This window comes from Typopeltis vanoorti, chromosome 3, assembly GCF_054136105.1.
Source record: "Typopeltis vanoorti isolate ZY-2024b chromosome 3, IOZ_Tvanoo_1.0, whole genome shotgun sequence".
NCBI classification, from domain to species: Eukaryota; Metazoa; Arthropoda; class Arachnida; order Uropygi; family Thelyphonidae; genus Typopeltis; species Typopeltis vanoorti.
In genome coordinates, this window is record NC_143551.1 from 105,840,564 (window position 1) to 105,859,778 (window position 19,215).

The following is a 19,215-nucleotide window of genomic DNA, read 5'->3' on the forward strand; positions in this document are numbered from 1 at the left end:
TAATCCCTTCATCTCTATGAAAAATGGCTTAAATTAATAAGAATTTATCGAGCACCTGGCTCACCCATTTTAGGGCAGTGTGGGAGCGTCTGTACCGATGAGCAGAGCCGCTGTCGGACGCTTGTGTTTCCACTTATCGTTTTCATCGTAGTTAGATGACTCTCGAATGAGTCGATTGGGATGACTAGCTGCTTTTGGTGAAATATGTAATGGCAGTATCACGGAGAAGCACGTCAATATCAGGAATGTCAGCGTCTCGATAGAGAAGGATATTCCTGACAAACCACGGAGCATTGAATATCATACGGAGACAATTGTTCTGGATGACCTGTAGCTTTTTGATGTTGCCAGGGGAGGTATGACCCCAAGTCGGTGATCCATAAGTCAATGTGGGTCTAATGATTGCTTTGTAGATTCGTAGTTTGTTTTCAGTGCTGACACGGCTTCTTCGGTTGAGAAGAGAGTAAAGTTGCATAATTGCGGAGTTTGACTTGTTGCAAGCATAGTCGATGTAAGAGTTAAAGTTGAGACAGTTATCTAGCTGAATACCTAGATATTTGGTGCTGGATTTCCATGGGATAGCTGCGTTGAAAAGTTTGACTTCTCGGTAGTGGGATGCCTTCCATCTTGTGAAGAGAATGGCATTACTTTTATCGGCAATCACAGCTATTCTCCATTTCCTGAGCCATTTTTCTAGGTTTGTTGCTGCTGTTTGTAAGCGCTGCGTAGCTAAGTTCGGTCTGAGAGATCTACTCAGAATTGCCATGTCGTCCGCATAGCAAGCTGTGGTGGTTGATGTCGTGCTAGGGACGTCAGCAACGAAGATGTTAAAAAGCAGCGGAGAGAGCAGCGAGCCTTGAGGAACACTTGCAGTGATTCTTTTCGAAGAGGATTTGAGTCCTCTCAACTTGACCTGAAATTTCCGGTTTTTTAGAAAGGAGTCAATAAGTTTGGTAAGGTATAATGGAACATTGGCTATAAACAATTTATAGATGAGGCCTTTGTGCTAAACCTTATCAAAGGCTTTTGCAACATCTAGAAAATAGCTCCTGTGTGTTGTTGCCATTTGAATCCAGTTGTGATGAATTCTATTGGCCTGTAAACTTGTTGTGTAGTACTGTGCCCGGTTCGAAACCCAAACTGCTCATTATCATCAATTTCCTGATATGTACCGCAAGGGGTGTTCAGGTTACTATGACAGCACTACATGATTAAATTTACATTATTATTAATCTCCTATCAACAATTTTCCTCCAAATCAGTCTATTACTTGTCATCATCATCATCATCATCAGCATCATCAAATTCCTGATATATATACCCTCAAGGGGTGCACAGGATATGATAGTACTACATGAAAAATTTACATCATTACTAACTTCCGATCCACAATTTTCTTTCAAATCAGTCTGTTACTTGTCAAGGCTCCAATATTATCAAACCTTATATTTCTGTCGAAGGCCTGTGTAGCTCATTGGAAGTGGCGCTTGCATCCTCTGCGCTTGGTCGCTTGAAGTCAGACTTAAGTTCAAGTCTAGTCTCCGACTGGAGGAACTTTTTCTAAGCCTTTCTTCGACCGATTCCCGAGTTAGTCGATCTCTGGTACGGGCAAACGGGTTTTTCCTCCCGGAAACTCGGGTTTTTCATCCCGTAAACTCAAGAAAATCGACCGTAGTACCCACATTATGTCAGACAGTAACATATCTTGTTAGGGTTAGGTACCAAGAGATGGCAGCACTTGTTTACCAGCATCTTCATCGGTGGCTGCTATAATTAGTGATAGACATGGGCCAGCTATCTCTGATTGGCTACCGGTGGAGATTGAACTGCCCACTCAGTCTCCAAAAGCTAGATAGGGTTAAAAGGCCTATCCTACTCCCTATAAAGGAATAAAAGGCGTTAGCTAATTTATTTATTTATTTTTTTTTATATTTCTGTCTTCTAAGGCAGTGCTTCCCAAACTTCTGGATGTCAGGGCCTCCTTTGCAAAAATTAAAATATTTCACGGCCCCCTCGAAAAAAAATCGTAATAGAGAGATATATTATCATAATATTTATTGTATTTATATTCAATACAAAACATACACAGCGAATATTGCAAAAATCAAATGCATATATTACATTTTTTGCCTCTTACCGTTTTGTTCTGAAGACGATGTGGGCTGTTCTGGTAAAATATGAAATACTGTCCTTTTTTTTGAGTCTGTTTCTGCTTCTTCTGATTGTTCACGGGATTTTTTTTATTTTTTATCAGCCACTTATCCATCTCAGGGTTAAATTTTTTAACGTAGAATAGATCAAATAATATCACCACTTACCGATACTGGCACTCCACAGACTGATAACATGAAATTAGTGAATATTACCTGAATAAGGGAATCTCTGGATCAGGAACATTTTTCTCTTTTGTGACTTTTCTCCCTTTACGGTAATTAACCTAACGCGAAACAGACAGCAAAGGCAGGTTATTAAAACGTGCATATGATTGGTGCAGTATTAACAAAAGATCGTGCAACCGAAAGATAAAAGCATAGCTGACAATTGAGTTGAAATGCTAACTCTCTTCAACTGAATTCCATATGTGAAACTGCCATAACATTCATTATATATATATATATATATATATATATATATATTGCTTAGTTTTAACGCGTTTACAAATTTTAACACGTTCAGTTGAATTTTATTGCTGCCTTGGGAAATCGAACTCACACACATCTAATTAATAACAATAGTTTTTATTTAGATACTGTGTTTGGCCATGCAACGTATGTTTTGTTTCAGTCTATACAGCATAGTTTCTGTATGAGGGGACATGTAATTCATTAATTAGTGTGTTTTTATCCCAGTTGTCTCTAATTGCACTATTTGTTGAGAAATATATTACACAGACTCCTCATACCTTATTCACTGGCATAATAAAAGTACTTGTTTTTATTGCCTCTGCAGTATAGTGGCTGTTAGGGAGGGCATGTTGTTTGCCACTGCAAGCGAGTTACTATCTCCCCACATGAACTTGTTTAAGCTTTTTTTTCATGTATGAAGTATATGCGAAACTATTATTGGTAACAGAAAACTAGCTAGATGACAGTGATAATATAAAACGAGTTTTGATATGTATATAAAGTCAATATCAACAGTCCCTGATTAAGAACGCGTTATGAAAGGGACAGAAAGATTTGGAGCTTCCCTGGAGAGCATTCGAAGTAAATACAATTAACCACTGCTTCGAAATGAAACATATGAATAAGCAATATTTACTAATATTCATTAAGCGCCGAAATACGCAGGAAGCAAAGTTTGTGAACCAACACCAATGTGTGAATTTTTCCGTTAAAATATAAAAAATAACAAAAAAGAAATAATAAATAATAAAAGTTAAATACGTTTCTTTTAAAATAAAAAATCTACTTAGTTTTAAAACATTTTAAATTTGTTTTCATTATTTCACGCCCCCCCCCCAACAAAACCTACGGCCCTCAAGGGGGCTGCGGCTCACAGTTTGGGAAGCACTGTTCTAAGATACTTCCTCTATATCAATTCACCTTGATCTTGGTCTTCTTCGGGATATCTCTTCTCATAGTCTTTGCAGAGAATACTTGTTTTGCTAATCTTTCCCCTCCCATTCTATTTAAGTGACCATACCACCTGAGATTAGCTCTGCTAACGCATTCCTGAATACTAAAAATGCCAGATTTTCTTTCTAACATATTCATTTTTAACATGCCATTGCCATTGATGCCATCTGTTCATTCTCCTATTTTTTTCTGAGAAGACTTTCATATTTGTAGTCGCCAGTCTTTGATGGAGTGTTTTATTTCTAAGCATGTTCTCAGATCAGATCCATTAGTTAAACCTGGATTGAGCACTGTGTTGTATACAGCTAATTTAGTGTTCTGACTAATCTCTCTATCATTCCATATAAATGTATTCAGCTGACTTCCTACTATACCTGCTTTGCTAATTCTGTTGTCTATTTTTATATTTAATTTGCTATCTTTATTAAAAATTGTGCTTTAAATGTCTGAAATGATTTACTTGTTCTATAGGTTCTCCATTCACAATGCAGCTGATGTTTTCCATGATCTTCTCTATTTTCATTGTCTTTGTCTTTTTATTGCTGATTTTCATAACAAATGTATTACAACAGTTATATTCAGTTTAGTCGGGAAATTCTGCACACTTGTACTGAATTTATTTCAGAATATAACATTATCTGGATAAAGTAAAAAGGTGAGATTATCATCTCCAGTTTCGATATAAGGTTTAATGCCACTTTTTGTCATAATGCAATCCATATAGATGATGAATAACAGTGGAGATAATATGCACAGTTGTCTATCATGAGATTTTACATTCAACCACCTTCCTGTACTTCCTTCAGTTCTAACTGCTGATTTATAACTGAAATATAGACTATGCATTGCCTCGTATAAACTCCCTCTTACACCATACAATTGTACTGTTTTGAACACTTTTCTCTCGAAGCTTTTTCATATGCCTTTACTAAATCTACACAGATCCTTTTTATATTCTCACGATTTCTCCATTATTTGTCTTAAAGTGAAAATCTGAATCCAACATCATCTATTTGCCTAAATCTAGCTTGTTAATCTCCATGCCTCCTTTTCACAACTTTTTCTAACCGTTCTTGAGTAATGACATATAAATAAATAAATAACAATAATAATAAATATATAAATAAAATAAAATAAAATAAAATAAAATATTCTAGCCTCCCCCCCCCCCCAACAGATAGGCTTCAGTTAACAAAGAATTGTTCAAGTCCAGTAGTCGCTACAAGTATTGAACATTCTATTAAAAATACGAAGCAATTTTAAATAAAACCAAGTTTTATTTAAAATTGCTTGGTATCTTTAATATATAACATACCCAAGGAAAAAAAAAAACAACAACAACTTTCTATTGAACATTCTATTTAGAATCTCCATATGCAAAAACATAATACATTCAATTCTAGTGTCGCCATTCTTTCCCGATTTTCGGAGACATTTAATTTCCCAAAACAAGACTCAATTTCCGACCTATTCTGTCACCGATTTACATATTTATTTTATTTTGCCTTCCGGATTATATTTTGCATTTCGAGTTATTATAGCAATGAAAACAAATATTTGTTTATCTTGCGAAGCATTTAGTCAGAAAATGCTATATTGAAGAAATAAATTTTTTCGAGAAGATATTTCCATCTGTTGTTAATTAACATTACTAATTGAGTGGCTTAATTTACGTGTTTTGTAAACATATAAGTAAAAATAAAATATATGAAAAAAAGGATAATTTAAAAACTATATCGCGTTTCCGAAATCGATAAAAAATGGTCACTTTAGATAGAGTAACTTTTCTAGATATTTCGTTAATCCAAGATAGTCAATATATGGCGCAAGCAAGAAGTGGTTTTTTTTTTTTTTTCTCTACGGTTTTTAACTACGGTTTTGACAGTAAACCGTAGTAAAAAGTACGGTTTTTAACTTAGTTTCAGAAAAAAAGTGACCGTAAGAACTGGTATTATTACATACAGGAATGCGAATATTAAAGTTTAGAATCACGAGATGGCAGCAGTTGTATACTGTATTCTTTCATCAATATCCATGGAATCATTGCAGGGAAGAACCGTCTCCATCCTTAGTCGTCACCAAATATTCCCCCCCCCCACCTCGATTTCCAAAAATTAGTCAAGGCTTGAAGAGCTCCGTCTACATCCTTTGGGGAATAAAAGGCGTATAAAAGATTTATTTTATTTTATTTTTCTTTAGAATCTGTACTAAAGTTTGTATGGTATTTTGGATGCGTGTTTATTGTTCATAGTATGTCCTTAGAGCTCTTTTCAGGCTACTGACAAAGGCTATTATGCCGTTACAGCTCATGCATGTTCCTATCATAGATTTCCTGTATCACATTGATAGGATTAGATATCATTGCATATATGCTATATTGTCAAAAAGTATAGGAATTCCCGAAAAATTATCACTCAGTCATGGCATTATTTCAAACTGAACTGAAAACTATACGATAAATCATTGTGAAACACAAAAGCTCATTCAGCTTACAAAAAGGCATGACGTTTTTATCTATAGGCTTTAATTTGCATACATGCTCATCATTATAAACAAATCACACGGATTAAGTGCAATCTGTTATACAGGAAATAAGCACAGTTCACGGAGTTTTAGTGGTTTGGTTACGGAACCAAATATATGTAAAATAATGATAGAACAACGAAAGGATGCATATTTGAGTCTTGCGGTTCTGCAACCCCCCCCCCAATGCACGTAATTTTATTAAGTAAAAATTAAAACAGATATCCAATTCCCAGTACAAATTAAAAATGGTAGAGAGTGATCGTAAGAGTGCGCTAGTTATAGCGGAAATGCAATGCAAAAATTAAGAACGATGTAGTGCAAAACATTCTTCTCCAGTTCATTATCTCAGAAATGCCACCTCTTTGTGAGAGCCAGTGGAAGGAGATACGACATCTGGAAAAAACGAAATGGAAAGCAGTAGATCAAACAAGGTGCTCGAGTACTGCAAATGAAGCACTAGATCAGGGGTTCCCAACCCTATGCCCGCGGGCACCATTGCGCCCGTTGACCAATTTGTGTGTGCCCGCCGCTGCTCAACCGTGTGCCGTATAGTTTGAAGTAATCACGCAGCAATTCATGGCATGCTATATGACCCATGCGTTAATGACACATCACGAGTATTAAACGCATACAATGTAAAGTAGACGCGCCTTCGAAGTCGTTCATTCCAGTTTAAGAACTGGAATATCATCATATTCTCCTAATTATGAAACACTGGCCAATGAAATGGAATGCCAAAGATCACACTAACTTACACACACACACACACACACACACACACACACACACACACACACACACACACACACACACACACACACACACACACACACACACACACACACACACACACACACACATATTTAAATTTTTATATAATGTAAACTTTTAAGTAATAAAACATTTGATTATAATATAAACTTTGTATGTATTCATTTAACAAACGAATTCAAAAACGTTGCTTGAAAAAATAGATGGTGCCCGTCGCCCTATCGGTATTTTAGAATGTGCTCTAGGAAACAAAAAGGTTGGGAACCTCTGCACTAGATCTTTGTGACAAAGAAAAAAAAATTATATTTTTGTTCTTTTTTTAAAAAGTATTACCTGGGCTTCCAGTATACACATCATCAGCTGAAAGTTTTGGAAATCGTTTTCATACGAATTTCCAAAAGTTAAGGATAAAAGATTCTGTCTTCTCCCTTTGGGAAATGAACAAGTGTTAAGAGGATTTTTTGCGAGAGGAATAGTGAAGCAGAGCCTCCGTAGCTCAGTCGGTATAGATGAAGCCCTTTGGTAGGGAAAACCTGGGCCCGGTTCCTGGAAGAGACCTTATTTGGTCTCTTTCGACGAAAGGTGAGTTATCCGTTCCTATACGAAGGTTAAGTTTTTTTTTTTCCCACCCGGAAACTTGGGATTTTTGTCCCCCAGAACAGGCATACCGGCCCTTTGAACACATACGGATTGCCGTTATGAATATTGTCCTCATGGAAATGCAGTAGAGAAGTGACGAAGCGGCTCCATTAAAAAAAAAATGCGTCTGGCAGTCCTGATTAGGGATGGATGAGATGAATCAATCAATAGTAAAGTTTTTGTTAGCTGCATCAGCAATATGTGATTTCTAATTTAAATTCTCCTTTTTTTAAAACCCATCCGTCCCCTAGGACGGACAGAATGCCCTGATCAGGAGTCAGTAAATTATACAGTTGGCACACCACTCATTTTGCTGCGTCCTTTAAGGGCAAGTATGTATTGGTTGTAAATGCGTGTATTCACCCGGTCAGTTTACCTTCTTTGAGAAACGAAAACGTCTTGAGGAATCTCGAGGAAAAATTCGTGAGGATTTTTCCTCGATATTCCTCAGAGTTCCTCATAGACAGTTCTTCATGATTCCTCAGAGTTCATTATAGACAGGATTCAAACCTGGCTCTTTCCAACCAAAGGGCTTATCTGCACCAGCTGAGCTACTGAGGCTCAAATTTAAATTACGACCTTTTTTTTTTTCTTATTTCAAATAAGATGTTACATAAAAGTTTTCTATTTTATAATTTATAACGAGAATTTGTTCAATTGTGCTATAATATTTCAAGGGTCTTGCTATTGCACGGCTCAAGTTAAAAAATGGATCTTTTGCATTTCGGTAATATTGTGTATTTATAATATTGTAATAATCGATGGGGTTGAATAGTAGGTTAGTGCACTGAATTAGCGATTGACTATCTAATAGGTATCAGAAAGTTGAGTAGGGGGAGTGATATCGTTTTTAGTGGTGTGCTCTAGAGGACGTTTTGGAACCATTATTGTTTAATTTGTATGTGAATGACATTGGGAAGGGTGATATAGAGTTGTTGGCAGATAATATGAAGTTGGAGGAGTAGAACGGATGTTGCAGCCTTGCTGGAGGAATTGAAATAGAGTGAGTGAAAGGGTGAGTGCATGTGGGGATGTCACTTCAATGTAGCGAAGTGTAAGGTTTTAAAATATGGGATGCAGAATATTCCTATATTCGTGGAGTATCTTAGAGGAAGTGGAGGGGATGAAAGATCTGGGGATGATGGTGAATAAGTATCTAAAATTTCAGGGACACTTTGATAAAATTGTGAGGGCAGCACAGCGGATTATGGCAATGATGCGGAGACCTCACACCTAGGAGTATGTTATGATTCCCTTGTAAAACGCTTTGATCAGGCCGCGTATGGATTACTGTACACAGATTTGTCCATATGGTTTTTAAAAGGATGAAGATATGTTGGAAGGGTTCAGATACGATGGATTAAAGTGGTTTCTGGTATCTGGAATGTTGAGTATGAAGACAGATTAATCAAATGTAATTTGCAGTCTAATGAATGGGAGGAAGATGGGAGAAGAACATCTTAGAGATATGTAAGTTAGTAAGGAATAGTTACCAGAGTGATGTGGATGAAATTTTTCATAGGATGGCTGCAGTCAAGGAAGGAGAAAAAGAGGCCGTCCTTGGAAGTTCTTATAAGGAGGGTGTGAGCAAGGCTGGTCAGGGGCAGGTGTTTTCCTTGGAGAGTGGTGGATGGTTGGAATATGCATTGCCTGAAAGTGTGGAGACAGGACAGTGAATGCATTTAAGTCATTTATGATGAGCTGTGTGTGTGTGTGTGTGTGTGTGTGTGTGCGTGCATTTCCCCTATCGTGTTTTTGTAGAGCGTGCTAGGATAGTATTATCTGCAAAAGCAAGCGTTCATTTAACTTCCCCCCCCCCCCCCAAAGCTTTCGATCAGGGAAGAAATGTATATGTATCGTTTCCCATTTTCTTGTTAAGATTTCGTGGTATGCTATGTTAAATATTTTTTTGTAGATCTAGAAAACCTGTGCAGGTGTTTTCGTCATCCATAGAGATCTCCAGTGACTTTGTAAAGTTCAGTAAAGCATGATGAGAAGCTAATTTTTGTCTAAAGTCAAACTGATTCGTTGAAAAAGACCCTCCTAAAGTTTCAGGAATTGAATTTCTGCTAATCACTTTAACACTTTCATTGCCAAGCTGAAAATTGGAATTTCGTGTGGTGACCAAATTTTTATTATTATTTTTTATTTAGTTAGCGACGTCAACGCGATAACGCGTGATTGGCCGTCTGGTGAGAACTCGCATCGCGCGATATCGCGTGATTGGCAATGAACATGTTAACATCTATGGGGGGAGGGAGAGAGACAGAAAGAGAAAGAGAGAATTTTTTTTAAAATAAGTTTTGTTTTCTTTCTCACTTTTTGTAAACTACGATGGCAACGTATCTGTCATTAAACAATAAGCCGAAAATGTAAAGTAAGGAAGTTGATTATATTTGGCATTCCTTAATAACATTTATATTAATGCATTGTAGCTCAGGCTATTCGAGGGCTTGTGATTTCATTTTCGAAAGTTGAAAAAAAAAAAAAACCTCCTTTAGTAGTGCCGGTGACTAACGATATTCCTTAAAACAAGCCAATTATTGAATCCATCTACTAATCTGCACTGTGACACCATTTGGATCTGTCTGATCTTTAAACCTAGAAGAGGCAGTTCAGAACTCGTTTTCTTATTATCTTCATTTATATTTTCATTTAATTTATAATTAATTAGGAATTTGATTTCTCTGGTACTTGAAACTGAGCTTAATATTGATTGAATGTGGAACTTTTTTACACTGTCTTTATCACTTCCCAAGACCGCATGCTTAGTCCATATTTCAAAACTGTTTACTATCTCTCAATGTCACTTGGAAATCTAATTTGATACTAGTTAGAAAGTGATCGGTGACAGGTTCGTTCAGAACTGCTGCTTGAATTTCATTTCTGCTTATGGCTCTAGCTATATGATCCAAATATAATTTCTTACATTCAATTCCTAGTCGCTTCAACATATTGCTCAAGACGATACACAACTACTAGAGCTGTATAATCTTAGGAGGAAGTGTTATTTCTTAGTACACCTGTATTTATATCACCAATTACGATAACATTGTCAAATTTAATCTGGTCTAGAACACCTTCCATTTCTTGATTAAAGTTCGGTATTGTGTAGCAGTGCAATCTGTAGATAGCTATGAAACATAAATAATGATAATCGAACATAAGTACAAATTTTTGGCTGTTTTTAATGTTACCAATGTTTTTTAACAGATATTCAAGTATCAAAGATTTAGTCCTCCCTGTCTGTTATAATATCTGCGTTGATAATACTGTTATCCATCTAAATGATACAAATAAAAATGTCTTGATGTTTAACTCATAGTTTTGCTAATATTACGATATCAAACCATTTGTCCAGAATACTTCTTATATTAATAGACAATATTACATACTTTATTGGAAAGTAAAATAAAAAAAAATCCTTAATAGACTAATCAATTATTATATAGTGTACAAATATGCAAAATGACATCATAGATATTCAGATTCCCCTCCTAATCTAGTCATCATTGTCAGCCAGTTAGAGTTTTGTTTTCAGAATTTTCGGAGATTCTCTGCACATCTGCACATATAAGAGAAGTATCTTCTCCTCACATGAAAAGTGTATCATCTTTTGACCCAGAGATACTGAAGTGTAGTTATGACTTACTTTTCTAAACATTGTGTACAGTAAATATTTTTAATGCCAGTTTGGTGTTCGTGTAAATATATTTTTCCTGTTTTTGAAATGTTCATAGATATCTGTAGTACTCAGTTATTCTGTTTTATCGGAAATGCACAGAGGGCCACTCGGATCAGCCGAGTGTTACAGTAACTGCTGTCTAACCAACAAGCTGTGATTGGAATTCGCCATGGGTATGGGTTTTTGTAATATTTTAAAGAGTTGGAGATGAATTTTATCGCCCAGTATGACACTACCTTACTGCTTACTGGAGGCCTGAAGTGGCTTGAAAAAGTTCCATGCTTGATCTTTAGAAACAGGGTTTCCGGATAAACAGAATACCAAAAATACATAAAATAATAAAGAAATAATAAAGCAACTCATGCTACTAATGTACTTTGGGTTTACAAACTTTAGTTGGTGTGAGTCACATGAAAAACAAAACTAAAAGGAACTTCTTTCATTTTTGTTTTTGAATAAAATAAGGTGCCTGTGTAGTCCTGCGGAAATGGAGTTTGCTTCCATAGCACCAAGATGCTTGAAGAAAGTCTGTTATAGGTTTTGATTCTAATTGTTGACCAGAGGAATATTTTCTAGGCTTAATTTCAGTTGGTTTCCAATAGTCGATCTTTGACACTAGTAAATGAGGATTTTTCCCTCTGTAAACTCGGATTCTAGCCGTACATCTCAAAATATCAGCCGCAGAAGTCACATTGTCACAGACAATAGTACGAGTGTTGATCTTTCAGGCCATGAGATAAAGGTGCTTCTCTATCCTACTCCCCCTGTCTCACTCTCCAGAAAGCCTTGGTTCATTGATTACTTGAGCTCATTGTCAGTGAAGGCCGAAGGATGAAGACTGGATACCCATCTGCCTTCAAAACCGCTAGGGGGCTCAAGCCTATTCCGTTTGAGGAATAAGATGCGTCAGAAGAAAGAAATAGAATCGAGTCACCATGCAATTTGCAGAAATTGATGGATAGAAGGAGGGAGAGAGGGGATACGATCGAGACACATAAGTTGTTAGGAGGTTATTACCAGATTAATGTCGAACCTCTTGTCCTCTCCCTATCTATGCAAAACCGTTCTTTGAGAACAAGAGGTCATCCCTGGAAGCGGTATGAGGAAAATGTGAACAAGGTGAGTGAGGAGCATGCTTTTTTTGCATGGAGAGTGGTGAGTGATTGGAATGCATTGCCCAAGAGTGCGGTTGCAGAAACAGTGAACATATTTAAGGCGTGGTCTCGCCTACTCCCTATATGGAAATAAACGGAGTTAGCTGATTTTTTTCATTCAATAATCATCTTGAGTAACATTCCAATTTATAATTTTACAAAATTCAGCACTAAGTGCTGCATATACGGTTCGATTTCAAGTAAAATTTTTAAGAATACTTTTTTTTTTTTTGTCTCTACGAGGGTTGTTTGAAAAGTTTGGTAAATTTCCAATAGACAGCGACACAATTCATTCATTCATACCGTTGTCGGCACGTATGATCTTTTTCATGACTCCTGGCAAAATTTTAGCCATGCGACGCGTAGTTCTCTTTTGGCAAATATTTAAAATGAACCGTGTTCGCATTTTACATAAAAATGGAGAAAAATGCAGTGACAAAGCAATTTTATTTGAAGAAGTGATCTGCGCGGCAGTCCACTTCTTCAAATAAAATTGCTTTGTCTTTTTAAAGACAATTTTTTTGGATAAATGAGTTTAAACGTGGTCGTAAGTCCATCGAAGATGAAGCATGCTCAGGACGCAATGATTGACAAAATCCATGGTATCGTTATGGAAGATCACCGAATGAAAGTGCGTGAGATTGCTCAGCTGAACGGGTGTATGACATCCTGCACGAAAAATTGCACGTGAAAAAGATGTGTGTGTGTGTGTGTGTGCGCGATGGGTGTCGCGATTGTCGATCAAAAACGCATGCGAAAAGACATTTCAACGCAGTGTTTGGCGATGTTTAATCGCAATTCGCAGGATTTTTTGCGTCGATTCGTGATTGTAGACGAAACATGGATCCACCACTACACATCTGAGTCCAACAGCAGTCAAAACAGTGGACGATGCCCGGTGAAAGAATCGAAAAAAGCGAAGACCGTTTTGTCAGCTGGGAAGGTGATGGCCACTGTTTTTTGGGATTTACAAAGAATTATCATGATAGAGTATTTGGAAAAGGGTAAGACAATAACAGGAGTCTCTATTATGCGTCATTGTTGGACCGTTTAAAAGAAGAACTAAAGGAAAAAACGGCCAAGATTGGCGCACAAAAAAGGGCTCTTTCATCAAAACAATGCACCGACCCACACATCGGCCGTCGCAAAATTGTACGAATTGTGGTTCGAATTGGTTCCACATCCACTGTATTCACCGGACGTGCCCCGGTGTGACTCCTTCTTGTTCCCAAACTTAAAAATTTGGCTTGGTGGGAAAACATTTTCTTCGAACAATGATGTCATCAAGGCTGACAATGACTATTTTGCACAAATCCTACTTTTTAGATGGGGTGAAAACATTGGAAACTCGCTGGACCAAATGTGTAGTCCTCGATGGAGACTATGTTGAAATAAAGATGATTTTTTCCCCCAAAATGTGTTTCATTTATGTTTTTATCAAACTTTTCAAACAACTCTCGTATATTATGTGTTTACGACACACGTTCTAATATTAACAATGAGGATTACACAGAATATTTTATGAATAATAATAATAATAATAATAATAATAATAATAATAATAATAATAATAATAATAATAATAATAATAATAATATTTTTGGATAGAATCTGAATTGTTCTGTATCACCAGTCAAATTGTTGTTTAAATAATGTTATTTAAATCTTGTTTTGACTTGGTATCAATGATGTGAATAAATAATAATAATAAACTTCAACTTTATTAACTTTATTATTCATACCTACTTATTTACATTATATACATGTGTACATATCGGCATACAAATATTTTCACATAAGTTATACACATCTACGTTGTAATCTTCTGAACTTTTTACAACTTGACAACTCTGTACTAGCCATTTGTACAATTCGGTACAATAATTTTGTATCACTTTACTTTCACTTTTTATTACCTCTCAGAGAAATGACATACATTTTATAATATTTAGGCAATAGTTCTATAAATTCTCACGTTGCACTTTTCACACTTAATATATTTATAATTTGCATAATGTGGAATTCATATAACAGAATTATAACTATCACAGTAATCGTTTGCAAATATAGTTCACAGTTGCACAATGCAGATAATATGATATGATGCGTTTTACATTTTATTATATATATAGTTTTTTTCCTTTTTTTAAAAGTTTGACAACGTGTTATCGTTATCATACAGGATATTTACATTTAGGCTATTCACGTATTATATATTCGATTTAGTACAGAATGTTATATAATAGTAATAGCAATAACAATAATGATAATAATAATAATTATTATCATTATTATTATCGGTTAAGGTATTGTGGATACTAGAGAAGAAATATTCGGAAATACTATCACTGCCTCCTATCTAGATCATATAAACGTCCGAGCACCACCAAACAGTTACACTGCATCAGTCATCAAGTGCAAAGTAGCAGACCATTACTTCACCGCTCTAAACCTGCACACCAAGACAATATCCATACAATGTCCCACAGAAGAAAAGCGACAGAAAACAATAATAGACGAAGAAATAGTCAACCACAAATAAGAAAAACAGACTGGGAACACCTGGCATCAGATTCAGCAGATATCTTATACAACAACATTAAACTCACACTGGAGGAAATATATAAGAAAGCTACAAAGAAAGTCAGAATTCGTTCAAAAACAACACAAAATCCTTGGATAACACAAAATTTAATCCTAGAAATACACAGAAAGGACGCTTTATGGAAAGAATTAAAGCGATATCCAAATAACACATCTTTAAAAACTGAATATAAGATAGTAAGGAATCGCCTTACAACACAAATCAGAAATGCAAAAAGAAGCTCCTACAGAGACAAACTAACCTCTGCACAAAACAACATGAAACAAACCTGGCATCTGATCAATGAGATGCTAGATTATGTTCCCAACACCACCGCCTCCGAAACCATTAAACACATCTTCATGAAAGATGAAAAACCTATCCAACAACTAGCAAATGACTTTAACCAATACTTTACAGACTCCATCCAAGAACTGCAGAGAAATATTCCCCAATCACAAAACGTGACCCTCCACTTGAACTACAATCAAAACAGACATTATGGTTCCTAACCATAAAATAAGAAGAACTTCTCTGTGCAATACATCAAATCAAACCAAACAAAGGCCCAGGAATTGATGGTATAAGACCTGAAGATATAAAGCAACATGCAACTAGTTTAAGTCCTATCCTACTAAAATTAATAAATAAAATATTTAAAACAGGACAGATACCAACTATGCTAAAGACCACCATAATCACACCCATATACAAACATGGAAAAAGAAATTTAATCAGCAATTACAGACAAATAGCAACATTACCAATTATCAATCAAATTATGGAGCGGATCATACTGAAGAAACTCACGGCATACACAGAGATCTTTCATATTATCCCCAAAACCCAATATGGTTTTCAGAAAAATAAGGGAACAACATCTCTCTTCGAAGACTTTACAGACGTAATTAATACCGCCTTAGACAAAAACAAAATTTCATGGTAGTCTTGATTAATCTAACTAAAGCATTCGATACACTCACACATCAAATCTTGTTAGAAAAGCTGAGGCATGTTGGAATAGACGGACCTCTTCACAGGTGGTTTACAAACTACCTTCAAAATAGAAACCATATCACACGTATCGGGTCAAACCGAAGCAGAGAGCTACCAGTAACCTGTGGAGTACCACAGGGAGCTGTACTCTCCCCAACTCTATTCAACATTTACATGCACGATGTTAATCAGCTACCACTCATAGGTAAGATATTCCAATACGCAGACGATACAGCAATAATATCCATCCACAATAACGCAAACATAGCCCAAACAAATATACAACATGACATAAATCTGATTATAGACTGGCTCACAAAAAACTCCATACATCTAAACTCAGAAAAGACAAAATTGATGATATTCAGAAATCCACTGACGCGACCAGTTGATAACAAATATATAACCATCCAACACCCACTTTCCAACATAAAAAACACACAGAAACAGCAAAATCACTCAGGTTGAAACAATACGATACCTTGGAATTTACTTCGATGCAGATATGAACTGGAATAGCCACATAAACCATCTATACAACAAACTCCGAACAATAAGTGGCAAACTCTAGAAGTTAAAAGACATAGTTCCCATACGCCTAAAAACACTAATATACAAAGCACTATGCCAAAATATACTAAGATACGTTGTTATAGCGTATCTTAGTATATTTTGTGCATCCTACAAATTAAATAGATTAATGTCGCTACAGTACAAAGAGAAAATAACGACCTTATATACATTGCAATGTCAGAACATAAAATACTGACAGCAAAACATTTATGTCACTATGCAGCTTGCTAAAACATTATTTTGATGCCAACTACAGGACAGTCAGAAATACATACCGTATAAGAAGACCTCAGACAACTAATTATATCACATATAAATACAATAATCACTATGGAAGGGCCACGCGAAACTTCTACATCCCAATGATAAACAAATTACCTTTAGAATACAGAAACCTTACAAACTACAATAGCCTGAAAAGAGCTCTAAGGACATACTATGAACAAGAAACACGCGCCGAAACTACCATACAAACTTAATGAAACACAATATATTCGCTCAGGCTTCCAGTTCAGCGACGCATCAATACATTCCAAGTTGTGTGTGTGTGTGTGTGTGTGTGTGTGTGTGTGTGTGTGTGTGTGTGTGTGTGTGTGTGTGTGTGTGTGTGTGTGTGTGTGTGTGTGTGTGTGTGTGTGTGTGTGTGTGTGTGTGTGTGTGTGTGTGTGTGTGTGTGTGTGTGTGTGTGTGTGTGTGTGTGTGTGTGTGTGTGTGTGTGTGTGTGTGTGTGTGTGTGTGTGTGTGTGTGTGTGTGTGTGTGTGTGTGTGTGTGTGTGTGTGTGTGTGTGTGTGTGTGTGTGTGTGTGTGTGTGTGTGTGTGTGTGTGTGTGTGTGCATGCGTGCGTGCGTGCGTGCGTGCGTGCGTGCGAATTTTCTCAATTATAGATTTCGTAGCTTCCCAACACAGCAAAAAAACCAATAAATAATAACCAACTGGTGTTATCCTCAGATAAGCTTACATATAAGCTTCGAGGATGAAAGCAGAGAAATTAGTTCTCATCCAAGATGTATCATATGTAACCAAATGCATTACATGCATTTGGTTACACATGATACATCTTGGATGAGTTTGGTTACATTTACGTATCACATGTAAACCAATGGATGTATTATATGTAAACAAATGTAAGTAATGTAAGTATCATAAGTAAACAAATGTAAGTAATGTATCATATGTAATCAAATGTATGTAATAACTGTAACAAAAGTATGCAATATAGAGTGATTATATCCATTGATATTTTATATACAGAGTGTAAAATTGCAAAGAAACATCTGTAATAATCACCATTATCAATATTATAATAATATACGTTGTAAACAGTTATCGTTATTATTATTATTTAAAAAAACTTTATGTACGAGAAAGTATTTGTTATGCATAAGTGTGTTCATATAATGTATGTAATTTATCTGAGAAATAATAATAAAAAAATTATTATTATTACTATTGTGATATGCACGGCCATATAGCAGAGAGACTGTCTTGTTTTCTGAAACGAAAATGACAAGAGTGCAAGCTGCTATTTTTTGACCGAAAGCTGGAAATGCATTATAAGTCTCATTATTATAATTCTTATAATTTATTGTAATGAATTTAAAAATTTTGATAGTTTTAAAAAAAGCACCAGGGCGTCGCCCTGACCGACTTTACCCCTGCTACACTTGTCTGCCACTTTACACTTGATGCCATTTATAATTAGTGATGGTCAGTGATGGCAGTCATCTCTGACTGGCTATCAGTGGAGATTGAACTGTGCTCTCAGTCTACAAAAATTACCTTTGTCCGTTCGCAAGGAGATGTGTTTTGCATTATAGGAGATACTAGGATAGGAGTGTTGGTAGCTTGCTCCACCTTTGCAACGAGTTGCCCTGGTGTGTACCACCTTAACCCAGTCCTGAAGATACTTTCAGGCGCAAACTTTGTTTGCTCACACTTGGATAAAGGATTAAACTAAATTTATTATACTCTAACCAAGTGGAAAATAAACTTTCAACATCTTTGTCCGTTTGTCCATCAAACCCCCCCTCTCTTACACACACACACACACACACGCACGCACGCACACCCAGAGGCATATAAAACTATCTTCCTGAAGTCATCTACCACCTATTTATAGTAGTTGTCTGTTAGTCATATGCTACCAGTTGATTTAATTGAGGATGAATATTTTCTACTATTTTGGCCACTGAGTACTTATACGTTGTGTGAAGGTTTTCATGTACTAAATTAGCAAGTCTAAGAGGATGACTTGAATTTTACATTTAGTGTAGCCAAGGTTGCATGAATATTGTAGCTGTTCTCTATGAAATTTATTTTTCGTTACAGTGGTAATCCTGTCCACTATCGAAAGTCAAAATCGTAAATACCCCATCTCTCAAATATACAAGCAATTATAATAAGATTTACATTGTTTTCTAAACAACGAATGAGACAATATATAACAATTCTCTTTTTCATCGATAGATGGCGCTAATATTGTTGATAATTCATGCAAAAGAAGAAGATGGCGAAAGGTGTCTTTTCCTTATAGTGAGATCGGGGAGCAATGGATGTGGATTATATATGCGTTTATCCTTGTTGATGAAGTCTGTGATACCACAATGTGGACTCCAACAAAGAATAAGAAGTTTGGTGTAGGTAAGTACATCATTTTATGTATAAACTTAAGTATATCGTGATGTGACATTTAAAAATTGATTGTTTTT

General features: G+C 36.0%; 1 protein-coding gene across 1 annotated transcript in view; it reads left to right on the plus strand.

The window, feature by feature from the left end:
- Positions 1–19,022: 19,022 nt before the first annotated feature.
- Positions 19,023–19,215, plus strand: part of spg (dedicator of cytokinesis spg) — an 869,351-nt gene continuing 869,158 nt past the window's right edge. The window contains exon 1 of the mRNA XM_090390789.1: positions 19,023–19,147. Within this exon, the coding sequence (XP_090246915.1) occupies positions 19,060–19,147 (88 nt within the window). The 5' untranslated portion in view covers positions 19,023–19,059. The remainder of the gene's footprint in view (positions 19,148–19,215) is intronic.